The following is a 20,237-nucleotide window of genomic DNA, read 5'->3' as shown; positions in this document are numbered from 1 at the left end:
ATTGATATTTTGATGATTTTCTTTCCTCACGAAGGGCTTCCTTTTCACACAAAGCCAAGCACTAAAACTAGAATGTGGAAAATAATAATCAAAAGACTTGAACATGTTTAATTTATACAAAGACATGTACACATTGTATAATAATAATAATTATTATTATTATTTATTGAAATGCATTAAAACATCAAATAGAACCCAAAAGGCTAGAACATTCCATACTGATTGTCAATTACAAATGCAAAAATCAAATTGTCACAAATCTTTTTTGTGTTAAATCTAAACACAAATATTTACAATATGACACAAATGATTAGATAGCTGCAATCAAATGAAATGTAGCTAGTGTAGCAGGCGTATGGTACAAATGCAATAAAGCCATGAAACTACACATTAAAACATACAAAATGCAGACTGAACTAAATCATGTATTATGCATAACAAGACATTTGTGTAAAATATCTTATGCAATGTAAAATGTAATGTAAAACTTGCTTCAATTATTAATTTGCTTCCTTATTATAGGCAATTGAATCATAAAAAAGTCAGATTTTCTAAACTGGTTCCAGAACAAATAATCTCATGCAACTTCACGCCTAGAGAGCTGTTGCTTCAGATATACATTAGTTTACGACAAACAGCACTTTTGTGATGTATGATGTATGTTATATAGCCAAGAAGACTTGTGTCTTCAAGACATTTGTGTAAACATTATTTAAACTGGTCTTGTGACATGACATCACTGTCTGGCTATCTAGGAGTAATGCTTTCAGTATCTGAACCGCTTAATTGGTATGGTTTTAACAATTTTAAAACGGTTCACAATAAAGAGTATCCTTTTAGAAAAGAAATGTTCACTTTCTGAAAGTGAATTGGCATGTCATTAGCCTTTGAGAGTTAAAGAGCCTATTAAAAAACATACAATTATACAGCAGGGCCCTGAGAGAAATGCTTTCTTAACTGAAATGATACAGCTGCACTGTGTGTAGACAATATAGTTCTTGTTTCTATATACTGTATATGTATAAGAGATTTATTTCAATAATATAAAACATCTTAATGATTCCGAACTTTTCAGTATAAGTTGTATGGTGTATAGTGGTGTACATATATTTCAGTTTAGAGGTTAATTACTGAGCCATCATCTGATTGTCACCAACATCATTTTACACAAGGTGCACTCAAGTATTTTTTCCTCATTATAAACATGGATAATACTTCATAAAATCTGTTTAAATTCTCACATGAGATAAAGGCTCCAGTCATTTTAGTAGCATAATAAAAGCTGTTATATTTTACATGGAGCAGGTCCAATTATGGGGGCAGACATGAAATCACATGACCAGATATCTTGCTAAACCAGCTGTTATCTGACACTTATGCTCATGGAATAAATAAGTCAAGGGAAATTCCACATTCTCTTTTGCATGATGCTGTAACTATGCCATTAGGTGTCAGTATAAGACGACTTCCGTGTAAGTCAACACAACATAAGCATAACCAAACCAAGTGCACTTTTAATGTAATATAATTTGATATATCAAATTTAACATAATACAATTCCATTAAAGCTGGAAAAAGTGTAATCCAGCTCCAACTAACAACTTTCTATCATAGCATGTAAATAAAAAAAAATAATCATTGTGTAACAGAACTGTTTGTTTAGTTTCCTTTTTGTCCTTATTTGGTTCTTCCTGCTTTAGTTTCTGACCTAGTTCTGTTAATTAGTTATATGCATCACCTGTGTTCTATTAATTACCTTGTTTCCTCGTTTGTTCCTCCCCTTTATAAGTCCTCAGTTTTGCCATTATGTTTGTCCGATCTTGAGTATATTAATGTCTAATGTGTGTTGATGCTGCTTATTAAAGCTTACTCTTTGGTTATACTTTCGTCGAGCGCCTTTATGTCTACAACAAGACGCGTTACACATTGTAATCCCATCTGTATATTAAGTTCCCAAAGTCCAATAAAAACAAAGGCACTTTCGCACAAGTCACGTGTAGTGTTTTATACGAACAACTTCATCTTACATCAGATAGTGCAAGTAGTACACTTACTGAAATGTGTCCTGAGAAAGACTTCAATCTAATACTCCTCTGTGTCAGCTGAAATATTCTGCATCCTCTCCACCATGAAAAAACACAGCGTTCCCATGAATCCCATGATGACCATCGCGAGGAGCTGCCAGGTTAGCAGAACATAACCACTGTAGAAGAACGCCACAGCTGCAAATATAGACTGAGAGAGGGAGTGTTTTATTGACACTGAATCGAATTCATATCGAATACACTTCACCTTATTTATTGGCCACTGAAACTTTAAATGCATTTGTTTCATAAGAAAAGGTCATGGGTATAGTTTATGTGCCAAACTGAAGGGAAAAATAAAAAGCTTTTAATGAAGCACAGAATTTATTTATTTCTTTCAAACTTTCAGAATCTCTACATACTAATCAGACATTCTACTGATGTAAACCAGCAGTTCTCAAATTCTCAGAATACCATCATCCATGCAAGTAGCCTAAGATGTAAGAATGCTGGCTATGCATTAGTCTACTGATTAGATTCACAAAGATACATAGATGCACACGTGTTGTTTTTTAATTATTTTTTATTTATACATTTCATTTATTATATAACACTTAAACACGCACTTTTCTTATAAGAAGTTTCTTACGCTCACCAAGACAGCATTGGTTTGATCAAAAACACATTAAAAACAATAACATTGTGAAAATAACTGTTTTCTATTGCAATAGATTTTAAAAAGTTATTTATTCCTTTGATGTTTTTAGCATCGTTACTTCAGTCTTCAGTGTCACATGATCCTTCAGAAATCATTCTAATATGATTTGCTGCTCAATTTCTTATTATTATGTTGAAAACGGTTGTGGTGTTTAATATTTATATGAAAACTGATAAATTTTTTCAGGGTTTTTTGAATAGCTTTGATGAATAGAACATTTAAAAGAACAGCATTTATTTAAAATAAATATTTTATAACATTAAAGTGTCTTTACTGTCACTTTTGATCAAGACCTTGATCAAATAAAAATATTAAGTGAAAGTGACGTGTGGCCAAATATGGTGTCCCATACTTGGAATTTGTGCTCTGCATTTAACCCATCCAAGTGCACACACACACACCATGAACACACACCCGGAGCAGTGGGCAGCCAATGCTGCGGCGCCCGGGGAGCAGTTGGGGGTTCGGTGCCTTGCTCAAGGGTCTCACCTCAGTCGTGGTATTGAAGGTGGAGAGAGCACTGGTTATTCACTCCCCCCACCGACAATTCCTGCCGGACCTGAGACTCGAACCCACGACCTTTGGGTTACAAGTCCGACTCTCTATCTATTAGGCCACGACTGCCACGACTTTAATTATTAATTAATTTTTAAAAAATTCTTACACAGTTTCTATTGCCCAATACTCTACGACACAGTATTATGCAAGCAAACTGGCCTGTAATTCTTTGATTCAATAACGGCAGTCTTGCTGATCTCAAGTAAAATACAATTTAAGTAAATGCAGACTGTGGTTACCTGTATGAATTTGAATATGGCAAAGGCTGGTGCACTCTGCTCAGAAAACGCACGGCCCAGAATGCTGTAGAGTTGAGTGTTGAAACAGCTGTCCCCAAGACCCAGCAGGAAGCTGCACAGCAGGGCAATGGACACACTACACAAGTGAATAAATGAACACAGCAAAGATCAACAATGCAACACTGCACTCTTTAGGAAACAAAATTTAGCACAACAGATTATCCAAAACAGCTTATACTGGATTTAGTGTATCCATTTTTATCAGGTGATGCATTCCCCACCAGTTTTTGTGTTTTGTTTTAAATTATTTATTACCTTGGTACCAGATATGGCTTATGTTGTGAGCTTGTTTGGAAAACTACAGGTGCATCATCTGGTATGTTGAGGAATATCAAGTAGAAGGCCACAAAGTGCACAACCATCCCTAAAAAGACAACTGAAGTACGCCTGAAACGGTTATTCTTCAATACAAGGCCAAACAATCCTCCCCCTGCAAACAAGAGACAACAGCTAATCAAAATCCAATCCTATTAAAGTATCTGCCCATATAATACCAAGAGCAATCAAGGTAGATGCTTCTGCATACTGAAAGTGCACTGACCAACAATTTCTCCGATTCCCACCACAATGCCTGAGATGCCGATTAAGCCTTTTGCTGCATCACCAAAATGTGCCGTGGCTCCAATGCAGGTTCCATAAACGCCACTGTAAAATGACAGCTCCAAACCTTCAATGAGACAGCAGCAATCAAAACATACACATCATGCTCAAATGCTCATGGAATTATTATTATTAATGGCTGTTCCCTTTAGTGATGTCCTTACCACTGTATGCCATGCTGAAACTTAATAACAATATGGTTTTTGTTTTGAAGAATTCCAAAATTGTCTCTAAAGGGAAAAAAAAATGTGTTTGAATAAAATAAAAAATAACTCATGAAGCTTTAGAATGGATGTCCAATTTGACAATTTATTTAATAATTATTTGATTAATTATTTGACTAAAGAATTTTATTAAAAAAAATAGCAGATCGTGTTACAAATGTGAAAATTAAGCCAAACGAACTTACTAAACTCTGTTTTAGCTTCCGTCACAGCAGACGTAGCTCTTTGTTTATATCTAAAATAACATTACAAAACAATTTATATCAGCTACCAATGAGAAATCAAACAGTAAGAATCAGTAAGTAGCAATCACCATCGTTTTCCAACAAAAGTTGATGAATTTATAGTTGGGGTTCTCTTGGTTATCATTTCCAGTAATTATTGGACATTAAAAACCAATTCAAATTATTTGTTGTATTTTTATTTATTTATGTATTTGTTTGTTTGTCTGTTAAAATGAAGAACTTAAAAACACACATTCATTTTTTTTCTGTGCTGGTACATTAAAAATATCGGCGGGACAAGTATTAATCTGAATTTCTGGCCAGATTGGGAAGCAGAACAAAACCTTACTGTTGGATCTGTGAAAGGAAATGTTTTTTGTTTTTGTTGCAAAGTGGAAACTCCCATTCACCATCATGATTCACTAAATGAATGAGTGAATTTACTTCAATCTTGTTGATAAAAGAGATTGGCCCTCCTACTGACAGACCTTCCTCAGTGCAAGAAAACTCAGTGTCCCGAGTGCTGAGATAACCTGCAGAGCAATAAACATAATCTTTCGGTCTCTATCTGTGGAGAAAAAAATATGAAGAAACAAAATCTCAATTTATGTTTAAATTTTGAAATATTTTTGTCATTTGAGACAGTTAGTATATATTGTGATTAGCAGAGATTAGAGAAGTTAAATAAAAGAGTGACCACAATCAAGCTTTTATCAAAACACAATTTTCAAACCATCATGTTACCTGAAATTTCAGTTTTTCCTTTCCAATCAAAATAAACGTATAGATTTCCAAACAACATACTGGAAAGAAAACACAAATAGAACTTTTCATACAGGAATCATGGACAGTTTTAGGTGCTTAAAACATAGCTCTTGATGGTTTTACTGATTTGGTTAGTAAGTTTGCATAACTCCTCCCATATTACTTATTTTCTTCAGTAAAACACAAAAGGAGGGCTTAGGTAGAATGTCCAAGCTGCCATTTTCCATACAATGAAGTATCATAAATAATATAAACGTTATATTAAACTAAAACCACTTTCAAAAAAACAAAAAAACTACATTAATTAAAAAAAAACTGCCAAGGTAACATATCTCATTGTCATGAAGATTTATATGATGTGCTAAAATAACTAAAACTAAAACTGAATTCAAATTAGTAAAAACTATAGACATATTAAAGGAGTGGTTGATTGCGATTTGAATTTTTTTAACATTATTTAGTGTGTTATGTTGCTGTTTGAACATAAACAATATCTGCAAAGTTGCAGCACTGAAAGTTTAATGCAAACGGAGATATAGTCTTTTAAAATTCTGGCAGTTTAATGCCTACAAAAATGGCTTGTAGGGACTACAACGAGCTACTTCCCGGGTTTGTTACCTCACAAATCCAGATAAACCCTGCCCCCGGAAACATGCAGCAAAGGGGGCAAGGCCATGTTGCGCTGCTTTAGAGAAGAGGAAGAGAAAACTAGGGGTGCATGTAAAAATCTATTCATATATGAATTGCAATTCTGTCTTCTAACGATTCTAATGGATTCAAGTTTCAAAATCAATGTTCAACCGCGCTGTACTGTATTAAAGCTTTAATCAGGATAAAACCATATATTAAAAGCTAACAGTAGTGCAGTAGCATTTACAAATAACAGCGCATCTAAAAGTATGAGACAACAACAAACAAACATACCATTAAGAGCCGTGCTTGCACAGGTCTTGTCTCAATCGGGCTCAAATTGATAAGCAATATAGATGACATCATTCTTTACAATACAACCTGAGGACATACCGCTGAGCTGAGGGGTGGGACGTTTAGACACGCACTAGAGGTGGTTTAGCCAATCACAACACACTGGGCCAGCTAACCAATCAGAGCCCATCGCATATTTCTGAGGGAGGAGCTTCATAAAAGCAGGAAATGATCAGCGTGTTTAGAGAAGGGACAGAGCGGTGTGGAATAAAGGTCAATTATGTGAAAAATTATGTGTTTTTTAACACATGTTAGACTGCACCCCATAAACACAATCAAGCCTAGAAAAAAAACAGTCAACCACCCCTTTAAAAAACGATAACAAAAACACACAACAAAACTAAAACCAACTAAAATTAAACGTACCGTACATTGAAATATAGAGTAATCTGGACTGTATTTATGATGTCCTTGTTTTATTTTTAGAGCTTGGCAGTTTAAATTTATTTTCATTTTATATGGATGAGACGAAATTAGACATTCTACCTAATATCTAATTTTTGTGTTCTTTCGCAGAAAAAAGAACACAACATGAGTTTGGAAAAACATCTAGTATGTTTGGATGAACTACAGCTTTAAGAGACAGAGTTATTAATCTGGATGCTGTTGATAAATATCTATTTATTTGACTCCTAACATTCCATATTAGTTTACTGTTGATGATCACTGATGATTAAGGGTAATATATTAAAGTGAATCTCAGATTATAATTCCGGGTTAATTGTGCATCAGGCTGATTCTCTGTAAGTGTTTGCTGCTGTCTCTTCCTGACCTGCACTGCAGTAAAGCCCAAAACAATCCTGTGTTCCTGTTGATGGTAAAAGCATCAGAGTTCTCCACTAGAAAGTGCCCTTGAGCTGTCCAAAGCACTGTGGATAGAAAAAAGGCACGTTGCGCCAATTAGAATGATGATCACAAATGAATTTAGAGCTAATATGAGCCATGTTGCACTACTTAATTATAAATACCTCTTAATAGCTTTTAACTGTCATTTAGATTATTGCCTGCAATTCATATTGACTGACTATAATGGATTCAACAGTATAACAAAATGCAATTATACTACCTTTTTCTGAGCGGAAACTACCTGCCTCTACCATATCAAGACATTTAAGAATGTAAAACACTTCTGTAGAAGTGTGTACTGTACACAAAAGACTAACCACACTGACTGAGAAAATGTTGCAGCACTGCATTCAAGCTTTGTATTTAATGAGAAAACACATTTCATTGATTATGTGGTTAAAGTAAACGAACTGATGAACAACTCTTTGATGGCCTGAGGGTGATAACAATTATTAGCTTACAGGTGATGAAATATTTGATGAACTTAAACACACTATAAATGTGATTGTGTGTTTTAAGTATCTACTTACTGGCTGCTCCAATGCCAATTACCACTGATGTGAAATAAAAGGACCATGATGATGGAATGATGAATACAGCTATATAAACCACTGAAAAACACACAGAAGTGAACAACGCAGACAATGGTGGCATGATGACTAGAAGATGAACAGTCACAAAGAAATCTGAAATACTTGCCTATAAAGAACTCCACTCAAGAACATAGTAAACTGTGGTCCAATTATTGCAACGATAGTGGGAGCTAACACATTACAGAATGAAAAAACTCCATATATTATTCCAAGGCTGCAAAGAAAAAGGGGAAATTATTGGATATCCGATTTCATTATATATACACCTACAATTTATATTGCAGAACCTTCAATTTCTGACATTAGAAAATGTGATATCACTTTTTAGCCTCTACTTCTCTTATTATTCATTCATTGCAGTGTGAAATAATGCACCATTAAACTGCTGCATATGGTCTCTTTTGCATTTCTTTGTCACAATTACAAACTCACCAGTGTTTAAGTGACATAAGTTTAATTGCTAATCAAACTAGTGCCAATTTACTGTGATGAGTTCGACACAATTTTTCAACCACTTTAATTACAGTAATCTAATTACCGATGAAGAAAACCGAGTTAAAGCTATGAAGTCTCAATAAATCAAGAAAAATAAACATAATAATATGTTGAATTAGATTGAAACAAATATGTTGTAACACAATGGCGCAAGCATTTTATTTATTTATTTTACAGTGCAGCATATTATATTTGCATATCCATCATAAATCTCTAAATTATGAAAATGGGATGTAGAAAAGGTGAGGGACTGAGATCTTACCTGTGATACCCACTCCCAGTGAAATTAGTGCTATTCAAGCTTTTCACCACTGTTTGCTAAAAGGAAATAAATAAATAAATAAGCTAACTTTTTGCTGTTGAGCTAAATAGCCCTGTAGCATGACAAATAAAGTTACAAAAAAGTTAAATAAATGAGTGAATGCGAACTCAAAAAAAACTACATGCATTTAAAAAAGTAAAAGAATTATTTAAAAAATGCTATTTAAAAATCATTGAAGTACAAGAAGCATGTATACCGCAAAACACTGCTTGATATGTGAACTACTGTTACGTCAATGTGAATATATTAAAGATGGTTAATTTTACACTGAATCTTTCAACACATAAATTAACCTTATTTGTTAAATCTTATGAGAGTATTGAGTTTGTGGGTTTTTCTGTGTGGGGTGACTGTGAGGTTAACATCTGAATTTCTTTCTCCCATTAGTCATGCAGGATAATTCATTGACTGATGGGGAAAATCAAAAACACGAGATGCGCCTGATCCAGATTTACCTCAACAATAGACTGTTTTCGGATAGTCCAACTGAAAAACTTTGAATGTCATTTTTCACAAAAAAAATTAATAAATAAATAAAACATAAAAGCACTTGCTATTTATCATGGCACCTTGGTATTGTTACTGCAATAAAACTGTGTTAATAAAATCACAATAAATAGCCTAACTTTAGTTTTCGCTGTATTTTTGCAGAAACTATTGCTAATAAAAACTTAAAACTGCAGCAAACTTTAAAGGCTTGCAATTGCAAAGTTTTAGCATAAGTACTGCTAAAATTTCAGTACAACAAAAATAAACATTTCAGACATATTTTGAAACAGTAGCATAATGAAGCACGCCATCCTATCATACCTCTGTCTTATAGCTTATATAGCATGCAATAAGAATGAAACACAACATACTTCGATATTACCGCAGGTGGTGAAGGCTGTAAAAATGAGCAAAAATCCTATTCCCAAAATAACAACATTATATGTCCTAATATCCGCCATCTTCAGCTCATTTAAATCCTCATGTAAGATGCCAGAGTTTCAGCTAGTGTGTCTTGGTCCATGTAAATAAATCCGCATGCAGGAAAGCAAACTGTTAGAAAACAAGTTGAGTAGTTGAGTAATTAGTTAACTACATCATGTATATTACACTATTATTGAATTATATCCATTACAGCAGTTAAACGTTAACGAATACAAGTTCTTGTTCACAGACGTGCACGCGCCTCGTGGCCATCAAGCATGAGATGAAAGTTACTGGAATGCAAAATCCATGTGATAGACAGACAGACAGATATATAGGTAGATAGATAGATAGACAGACAGATATATAGGTAGATAGATAGATAGACAGACAGACAGATATATAGGTAGATAGATAGACAAACAGACAGACAGACAGATATATAGACAGACAGACAGACAGACAGATATATAGATAGACAGATAGACAGACAGACAGTCAGACAGATACATAGGTAGATAGACAGACAGACAGATAGATAGATAGATAGATAGATAGATAGATAGATAGATAGATAGATAGATAGATAGATAGATAGATAGATAGATAGATAGATAGATAGATAGATAGATAGATAGATAAAGCCTAGTATGCTGCTTGGAGTTATTGTGTCTTTGTATCGTTAAGCTTTTTAATACATTTCAAGTTGTATCCTTGAGGTTAGCTGCAGCGTTGTGCTAGTTAGTTGCACATGCTGTCAATAACACTGTATCACAGCAATAACTTACCCGATTAACTTTAACACGCCGTCCCTGTTGCATCGGTCACGCGCGATCTTTAAAATCAGCAGCGATTAACTTTATGTCTTATGAACATTAGAATGTGCGCGAATTCATCTGCACTTGTTTACATATTGCTTTCAAAGGCTATCGACTGTGTAAGCGCTGAAATATCACCAAACCCTCAAGGTAAGGTACGTAGATCATCTGTAGATCTATAAGCAATATCCACAGAGAGCGAGTCAATCGCTATTATGTGGAAATCATCTGAAGTTGAGAGGCTGCGTCACATCTGGGATCCTCTTTATGTTCTTTTCTTTTTGAATTTGCAACAAAGAATACAATTTAGAAGCAAAAAGACAATAAGCTAAATATTCTAAGAGGGTCACAATACTTCAATTATTGTATTACACCGTAGAAGAGTCTATAAATAATATGTTTTTGTTTCTTAAGATTCAGCACATTTCTTGACATTTACATTTATGAATGTAAAATATTGTAAGGAATAGCAATAAAAAACTAAACTTAAGAAAAATTATTCAAATTTATTGTATTTAAAATTTATTTTTTATTTAAAAAAATATTTTCAAAGAGTTACTAAAAAATATTGCTAATACGGTTATTTGGGGATAAATTCATTTTTGGAAAAATTAGAAAAGTCAATGTTTTGCAACTTGCAACAAACAATTGTACAATAAATGGGCATTTGTCATGACAAAGGAGCAATTGGGTAAAATACTATTATAAAATTATTCATAAGATTCATCATAAACTACAGTAAACTATAAATTACTTTAGTTTATGATTAATTTTATGAATAATTTTAAAAGGAACTTCAACTTTCTTTCATTTTTTTGTCAAATAAGTCAGAATTTTGTCCATTTTATATCACTGAATTCATAGTTCCAAAAAAGTCCTCGTTACGTTCCATTAACCAGATTTTAAAATCGCAAAGTCACTACGGGAAGCCGCGGAGCTCATTCACTGACAGCACGTTTTTTCCCAGAAGCCTTTCCTCATATTGTACACAATCATCATGGCGGCGCAGGATGGTAGGTAGCGTGAAAACGTACTTAAATGCTATTTGCACAGTCTTTGCGCTGTTATTTTGCGGCGTATTACATCTGTTCCAGTTATTTGACACTCGTATTACACTGAATGGACGCTCTTTTAACTTGTCAGGGTGAAATAATAGCTAGATATTCTGTGATTAGCCATGTCGAAAACTTCGGCTGTGTTATAAAATCTAGAGAGCAGTGTACCTAGACAGCATTTTGAGGGATGCTGAAACGTTTGACCATTTCTGGAACTTTCGATTAATGCTTATCGGCATCGCGGAAGGGTTTGGAACGTTTAAACAAAGGTTCCAATCGAACCCACAGTACCCAAAGATGCTGTCTACATAGACGGCTCACTGAATTTTGAGACACAGTCTTGATATGAGCGTGCGAATATTAGCACAGCGGGCTGGCTAAGTTACCGATGAGCCAGTTGTGTCCGATTACAACACAGGGTCTGTCGAGTCGCTCATGCTTACAGTTACTGGTCTTAGTTCAACAGTTGGGTTCAAATGACGATAAGGGAATTTACTAGATGTTTCTGAGCCTTTGGACAGCAGCTAGTCGCTTAGCTTTTCAAATCTGTAGTTAGGACTATTTGAGAAGTAAAACGTGCAAGTAATGGGTGAGACTGTTGAATAAAAACAAATTCGGCTTTTATCTGTAAGGTTTAGATAGTTACCTAGTTTTCTCAGAAGTGTATCTTTGTGGTTTTAACGTATTGTCCTATGAAGATTAGTTAGTTTTATTTTAATATTACAGTTTGACATTGTCATATGAGTGCTCTGAAACAGGTCAATATTTGCACCTTGAAAACTAAATTTCCTTAACATTATCATTCCTCATCTGAGAATTGTTCCCACAGGAAGTGAGGTAGTAGGAATGGAGGCTGAGGTCACGCAGAAGGTACCAGAAGTGTTGTGCGAAGCTGCTGGAGAAGATGCAGCAGGGACTGAACAAGCATCTCTTACCGATGGTGAAAGCACATCAGCTCAGCCCGCTGCTGTCAGCAATGGAGAGGAAAGTGACGAGGGGAAAGAGATGGTGGAAGTGAAAATCATTTGGAACAAAAACAAATATGACCTTAAAATTCCTTTAGATGGCACCGGTTCTAAACTGAAAGAGAAAATTCACACACTCACTGGTAATCACCATGTCATGTCATTCAAAACTGTATGACTTTGTGTTTCACTGAGGTCATTCAAGGAGAGACCATGGAGAACGTACCTGTTTGTCCTCTTCTGGCGATAATATAAAATTGTTTCATCAATTATGAAACAAATTCATCCAAAATTTAAATTAATTTGGCAGAGTCTGTCATTCTCCAAGTAAAAAACAACCCCATGAAAAGATATATGATCAGATTTTTTAAATCGGTTTCAAAAGAGTTCATAAGCATCCCAGAATGCACATCCTCCAGCAATTACTATAATTTTAAAATGCAGTAAGTAGAAATAGTTGGTGTGTCAAAACATCACTATCAAATTGTTGTTTTTGTACTGTATATTGTTATTTGTGAGCACAAAACTACCTTGGTCTGTCTCATGTCACTACTAAAAACATCAATAAAATGCTTCATGGTGAGACTTCGTAAAGTAATATGAAACCACCATATTATATCAGGATTGAAATCACTGAATACAAATGCTTTTTGCGTGTGTTTTGTATGGTTATCAGGTCTTCCACCTGCTATGCAGAAAGTGATGTACAAAGGACTGCTACCAGAGGACAAGACGCTTCGAGAAATCAAAGTTACAAATGGTGCAAAGATTATGGTGGTTGGATCTACAATAAATGATGTACTAGCTGTAAATACACCAAAAGAAGTTATTCAGCAAGAGGTTAAAGCTGAGGAGAACAAAAAGGAGCCATTGTGCAGGCAAAAGGTGGGTGGGAGACCTATTTACATCATGTGAACTCTAACCAGTTATGATGGAAAGAATTCCTATAAATATATCTATGTACGTATACTTTATAAATGTGCTTGTGGATGCTTTTTTTCTCAGCAACATAGAAAAGTTTTGGACAAAGGAAAACCAGATGATGTCATGCCATCTATAAAAGGAGCTAAGGTATGCAAAACCTGTGAGGCATAGGATATGATTAGACTGTGGCAGTTCATCGCACACATGCCATACAAAATAAATTTTATGCATATTAGGGCTGTTAATTTAATTAATTAGTTATGAAAAAATAACGTAATTAAAATATTTTAATGCAGTTAATGCACTGGCCCCGCCCCAGACCTGTTGACAAACAGGATGAAGTGCAGCAACTCACTGCGTAATGTAGTCCATAAATGCAGTTATGGGCCCCTAAAATTCAAGATATTGGGGCAGAAATGTCCCTTTGAGTTTTTGTCCCGAATAGCACAATTGCAAATCTGATTTCAAACAACAGTTTAGTAAATAAGAAGTTAATATTGTTTTATTTTAAACAATAAAATATGTCTGTTATTGTGCAATTTTGCCAAGAAAATATTACCTATAAAGCCATAGCAGAATGGTTTTGCGTCTCTGAGCATCACGCAGCGGTGTTTGGTTTCTGAATCAATCAGCCATTTGAACAAATCCAATGAATGACTTATTGACTCAAGATGTTTACCGCCACCGACTGGCAGTTTTAATTTCTTATTTAGAGTATCCATAAACATTAAAGGAATAGTTTACCCAAAAATAGCATCATTCTGTCATCATTTACTCACTCGTGTTATTTCTAACCTATATCACTTACTTTCCTTTGCAGAACATAAAAGAAGATATTTTGAACAATGTTGGTAACCAAGCTGCTATGATTACTAATAACTTGCATTGTATGAACAAAAAACACTGAGATGTTTTTATCTTCTATCTCAAATTAAAAATATCTTCTTTTATGTTCCATGGCTTTTATTAGGCTCTTGTAGCCGAAACATTTGTGTAATTTATTTATTTATTTAGTCATTTAGCAGACGCTTTTATCCAAAGCGACTTACAAATGAAGACATAAGAAGCAATCAAAACCAACAAAAGAGCGACAATGTGCAAGTGCTATTACAAGTCTTGGTTAGCCTAACGCAGTACAGATAATTATTATTATTATTATTTTTTAATAAAAAGACAGATAAAATAAAATTAGAATAGAGAGTGCTAGAGTTAGAGGGTCAAGTAAAGATGGAACAGATGAGTTTTTAGCCGTTTCTTGAAGATGGGTAAGGATTCGGCTACTCGGATTGAATTGGGCAGGTCATTCCACCAGATGGGAACAGTTAATGAAAAAGTCAGTGAAAGTGAAAGTGTTTTGGTGTGTCTTTCGTTGTTCACTTGAAGAACGCACGCTTCTAGAGGGCACATAAGTCTGAATTAATGAATTTAGGTAAAGGGGTGCAGAGCCAGTGGTGGTTCTGTAGGCAAACATTAATGCCTTGAATTTAATGCGAGCAGCTATTGGTAGCCAGTGCAAATTGATGAACAGAGGCGTGACGTGCGTTCTTTTCGGCTCATTAAAGATTAATCTTGCAGCGGCATTTTGGATTAATTGGATTAATTGTAGAGGTTTAATAGAATTGGCTGGAAGACCTGCCAAGAGAGCATTGCAATAGTCAAGTCTGGACAGAACAAGAGCCTGAACAAGGAGTTGTGTTGCATGTTCCGAGAGAAAGGGCCTGATCTTCTTAATATTGTATAATGCAAATCTGCAGGACCAGGCAGTTTTAGCAATGTGGTCTGAGAAATTTAGCTCATCATCAATCACAACTCCAAGGTTTAAATATGTACTACATTTTCATGAATCAAAACATTTCTTTCTAAAGGTACTTTTTGTTATGTCTATTTAATACGTATCACATTTAACACAATAATGGCTTTAAATTATGTTTTGTGGGTGTTTGGCTCCAGTATAATGCGTAAATGCAAAAAAGACTAATAGGCCATATGCCTAAAAATAAATATTCAATAACTTCGTGTCCACCAAAGAGTTTTTAGCCAGCTGAAAAAAATGTCAGGCGCTCTTTTTTTTTTTTTTTTTTTTTTTTTTTTTTTTTAAACGTCCAGCTGATGGCGATTTGAAAACGTTTTGGTGGTACAGCATTTTTCCAGCTGAGACGCTTTAGGTGCTATGATTTGGAATATCCATGGCAGCGAAATATTACTAGTTTACGTATTTCATTTTTAAAATGTTTTACTAAATATAAAAAGCAGTAACCAGTAATATTGACTTCTCCATACGGTGACCAGACATCCCATTTTTCCCGCTCTATTTTTAGTGTCCCGACTTATTTTGAAAAAATCATATTTTGTCCTGTATTTCAAAATTCTTTACGACTGGGTGATCAGAGTGAGTAACACTGTAACACGAAAACAGCCTAATCAAAAGTAACCAAGCTTGTCGTAGAACAAAATGACCTTTCTATCACAATTCGTTATCGACTAACTTGAACCCACGCGATCCCAGTTCCCCTGATAGCACACGTACATCTCAGAGACATCTATTTGGCATTTGCATTTACAACTGCAAGACATATTTTTTAGAGTGTTTGCTCATCTCCAATACATCTGTAAGACGTTTCCTTTTAGATGTCAGATAGACATTTATTAGATGTCTTTAAGATGTTTGTGAGTTAAAACGTATGTAAAACTGACATCTGAAAGACGTCTGTCAGATGTTTGTTGACAACAGATGCTTTCCAGATCAAGAGATCTTTAACAGACATCTTGCAGACGTATACATGTGCGATCAGTTCTCCGTGCGCCTTAATTGTCAGATACACACAGCTGTCAAAATGTCCATCGTGTGGAGAATATACAGTCGGTTATGGCTTAAGTAAACGTAAACAAGGGTGTGAAAACCGGATATGTGTCAGTATATTACATTTATTCGTTCTGCTCGTGTTTCACGAATGAGACCCAATGTGTTTGTGTGTGTACAGCATCATGTGCATGGCGGTTTAGTGATCATGTCCTTCATTTCCCCAGCTGTAAGGTTCTTTTAAGGATGCAGAATAAGTTCCTTGTGCACACTAATGACATCTGAGTGATCTCTTTTTTTTGTTGAACAGGAGCGTCTGCCAACAGTGCCTTTATCAGGAATGTACAACAAATCTGGCGGAAAATTACGACTCACTTTTAAACTGGAACAGGATCAGTTGTGGATCGGAACAAAAGGTGATTTCATCATTTAATTAAACATTTATCCACAATACTTCGTTTATGCTTATGTTGATGTTTTTCTGGCCTGCAGAAAGAACAGAAAAAATCCCGATGGGTTCAATCAAAAATGTTGTGACTGAGCCAATAGAGGGTCACGAGGACTATCATATGATGGTATGTGTTTATCGCAGCATCTCTTAACAAACTATGCACTGTATCTCTCTTCCTCAAGCAGATTTTTTGTTTTAAACTTATCTTTAAATTTTTTTGGTGCTGCTGAAAACACTTTGTCAGATAATGTGTATATCTATATAATTATGTTTTTTTTGTTTGTTTGTTTGTCACCCTAGGCATTTCAGCTAGGTCCGACAGAAGCCTCACAATATTGGGTCTACTGGGTGCCTGCACAGTTTGTTGATGCAATCAAAGACACAGTTCTCGGAAAATGGCAGTATTTTTAACGTGCCTCTACAGACACTGAAGAATTGGGATTCAGATCAAAAGATTGAAAACATTAACTGGAGCCAACAAAATAATCTGAAGAACCGATTTTTCTGAAGTATATCCAGAGCAAACCGAAGGATTGCTGTTGGACAAAATATTTTGGGGGTTTTAAGTGCACTAAGCGTCAGCATCCCGTTTTTCAAACTGTTTCACCACTCGTTTTTTTAAAGCAATCCCAAGCATAAACAGAAAATTGTACAGAACTTGCATATACATTTCTCGTAGTTATTCTGAAAGAAATAAAAATTATTTAAGGAAAATGATCGATGCAGTAGAAAGATTTTATCTAGTATATTCTTCGGTTTACCATACAACTCAAGCAATCTTGCCAAAGTCGATAGTTCACTCAGTTGTTAATTTTACAATCAGTTTTTATCATTGCACAGATTAGAGTTTACATGAAAAACGGCAATGATGTAACACTCAAATATGGTATTAATCCATGGTGAAAAGAGCATTGTTGCATTTTATGTTTCAAAAAATTCAGCATTTTCTTCCAAGACTTTTAATAGCACATGGAGAGCTCATCTCATTTTGCCTTGACAGCAGGAGCCTTGATGCAGAATTACAACCCAAAAGCCAAGAGTACAGTTGCTCAGCCTCTGTACTTTCAACCACATGATACTTTGACAAAGGCAATATCTTCTTAATATTTCATGGTTAAATGAAGCAACATCTCTAGGTCCAAGTCCCTCTCAAGTCAGATGTGATATTAGGGAAAACAGTATTGATGTGCCCTTAATACTCAGTCATTTAACTAAGTTGCTGATGATTGACTTTTCTGATCATGCATGTTGTTTTTTCAAACATGGTGCTAACCAATGATAAGCATTTTTTTATTCAATAAAGCCCAAAGGAAGGAAGAATTTCAGTGACCTTTCTGTAATAAATTTGACTGTATACTTACATTTTTAATTTTCAAACTCTATGTATCAGCTCACAATTTAAATATAAATTCTCCCTAAACCATATATTTCAGTATATATGTATCTAGTTCAATAGTAAGAGGAATAGCTCATCCTAAAAATGAAAATGTTATCACCTTCAGGCCATCCAAGATGTTGATTTAGCATTACATCACTTGCTCACCAATGGATCCTCTGCAGTGAATGGGTGCCGTCAGAATGAGAATCCAAACACCTGATAAAAACATCACAATCCACAAGTAATGACATGAATTTAGTCCAGTCAACATCATGTGAAGTGAAAATTTGTATGTTTGTAAGAAACAAATCCATCATTATGGTATTTTTTTTACTTTAAACCTTTGCTTCCTGCAAAAATATGAGTCCTCTATCCATAATATTGATTTCTCCAGTGAAAAGGTCACTTCGTCTGAATCAGGAGAGAAATATGCACAGATAAAGTACCGTTTACAAGTGCAAAACCCTTCTAAGCCAAAATGTCGGTGGATTTTGATGCGAGAGGACAACAGGAGATATACTCATATTTTGGACAGAATAGATGGTTTAAAGTTAAAATGCTTTATTACAAATGAATTTACAAATGATGGATTTGTTTAATACAAATATTATTTAATTTATTAAATATGCAGCTTTTCGTTCACAGGACACTTGTTGATGGACAGGCCATGTGGATTATTTGTGAATTATTGTGATGTTTTGATCAACTGTTTGGATTCTGACGGCACCCATTCACTACAGAGGATCCATTGCTGAGCAAATGATATAATGCTAAATCTATCCAAATCTGTTCCAATGAAGAAACAAACTCATCTACATCTTGGATGGCCTTAGAGTGAGTAAATTGTCAGCAAAGTTAGATGCATCACCCCCTTAATGTAGTAAGATATAACTATTATTTATAATTATATTTCATTTGAAAGATTATACAGCTGTCTGTGGATGAGTATTAGCATTTTTTTTCAAAATACTCTCTGATGGCTGAAGTCTTTCAGTATCAACTAGTGATAGTGCCTCTGAGTATATTATATAATAAAAACACTACATTCAAATATTCTGCATATTAATGCAAGCTGGTTCATGAATCTATGCAGCAAAATAATACTTAAGTACTTTTTTTTTTCGATTTTGTGTAAATGTTTTTATTTACATGCAAATCAATCACGTTCTTCTTTTGTTTAACCTCAAATAGCTAAAAAGCTCATTTATTGAGCGGTCCCAATTAAACAGATATATCTCATATGTATTATTTAAATTGCAATTAAACAGTACATTTAATATGTTTTTTGCTAGTAGTTGCTTTCCAAAAATCTGCTGTTGTCATCAGTGTTGGGCAGTATCTAGTTACTAGTAACTTAGTGTAATAATATTACTTTTTGCAGTAACTAGTAGTGTAACTAATTACTAATAAGATTTCAGTGATAATATTACAGTTTCCATAAAACAGCTTAGTTACTTTTGATGCCTTAACTCCGCTGATTTAAAATCCAACCATCAAATAATTCCTAGATTTATTTTCATAATTTTCATGCATGTGATGGCCCCAGTGCAGCAGGCAAGCTTGGAATATGGAAAAGCTTACATTCAGCAGCTAGAATTATTGCATTATATTGATCATCTGAACACTGTCGTGTAAATTGTGGCTTTACTTTACTCTGGCATTACATCCCTCTGATCAGCATTTGGTAAATTATAACTATAATTAAAAATATTTTTGGAAAATAAACTGTTTCTTACAAACTTATGCGATGTGATAAAATACATAATGAAATATAATTTTATATGGGTAATGGAGAAATTACTATTTGCTTCAAGCTACGCATGACAATAATACAACACTTACTTGAATGTCACTATTAATCACTATTGAGTGTTTGTAATAACTTCTGACTGCGATCCAATGTGGATTTTGGTCAAATGATGAGGCAGAAATATGTTGTTAGTATCATTCTAGAAGAATTTTATGTGGAAGATTACAACTTTTGTGGGGCGTGAAGAAAATGTAACTAATAGTGTAACTAATTACTGTTGCCAGAAAGTAATTAGTAAAGTAACAATATTACTTTTGAAAGGAGTAACAAGTAATGAGTTGTATATTACATTCTTCGAGTAACTAGCCCAACACTGGTTGTCATGGACACAGGTGCACAGCTCAGGTTAAGAAGGAAAAAAGAGACCGGTTTTGATCACTATCGCTGACATGGGGAATGAAAAATATGCCTTCAGGTGTGTAGCAGGAGGCGGTACAACACAACTGGATTATTTTTTTAATCTTGTTAACCT

The 20,237-nt window shown here is 34.6% G+C and overlaps 1 protein-coding gene and 1 pseudogene across 5 annotated transcripts; one reads left to right on the top strand and one right to left on the bottom strand.

The window, feature by feature from the left end:
• Positions 1-1,673: 1,673 nt before the first annotated feature.
• LOC306868923 (UNC93-like protein MFSD11) lies at positions 1,674-10,488 on the bottom strand (annotated as a pseudogene). Its single transcript, XR_013785807.1, has 14 exons — positions 10,353-10,488; positions 9,513-9,693; positions 8,593-8,648; positions 7,942-8,049; positions 7,773-7,853; positions 7,169-7,265; positions 5,392-5,450; positions 5,092-5,215; positions 4,609-4,658; positions 4,364-4,429; positions 4,141-4,266; positions 3,855-4,029; positions 3,540-3,675; positions 1,674-2,235 (listed from the first exon to the last, which is right to left on the bottom strand). The product of XR_013785807.1 is annotated as an UNC93-like protein MFSD11 (transcript).
• LOC306868922 (ubiquitin domain-containing protein UBFD1-like) lies at positions 9,832-17,996 on the top strand. Of its 4 annotated transcripts, none has more exons than XM_079415400.1 (7): positions 9,832-10,537; positions 12,267-12,545; positions 13,079-13,287; positions 13,408-13,473; positions 16,437-16,542; positions 16,619-16,701; positions 16,878-17,996. In XM_079415400.1, the coding sequence occupies exons 2-7, from the start codon at positions 12,284-12,286 to the stop codon at positions 16,986-16,988; spliced, it is 837 nt and encodes a 278-aa protein (XP_079271526.1). In that variant the 5' UTR covers positions 9,832-10,537; positions 12,267-12,283; the 3' UTR covers positions 16,989-17,996. The 4 variants fall into 4 exon arrangements, with proteins under 4 accessions (XP_079271526.1, XP_079271523.1, XP_079271524.1 ...); XM_079415397.1 differs by having other exon boundaries at positions 10,259-10,532; XM_079415398.1 differs by lacking the exon at positions 9,832-10,537 and adding an exon at positions 11,301-11,395.
• The last annotated feature ends 2,241 nt before the right edge of the window (positions 17,997-20,237 follow it).

Source organism: Barbus barbus (genome assembly GCF_936440315.1).
Source record: "Barbus barbus genome assembly, chromosome: 4".
Classification (NCBI taxonomy): Eukaryota; Metazoa; Chordata; class Actinopteri; order Cypriniformes; family Cyprinidae; genus Barbus; species Barbus barbus.
This window is presented reverse-complemented; position numbering and strand designations above follow the sequence as displayed.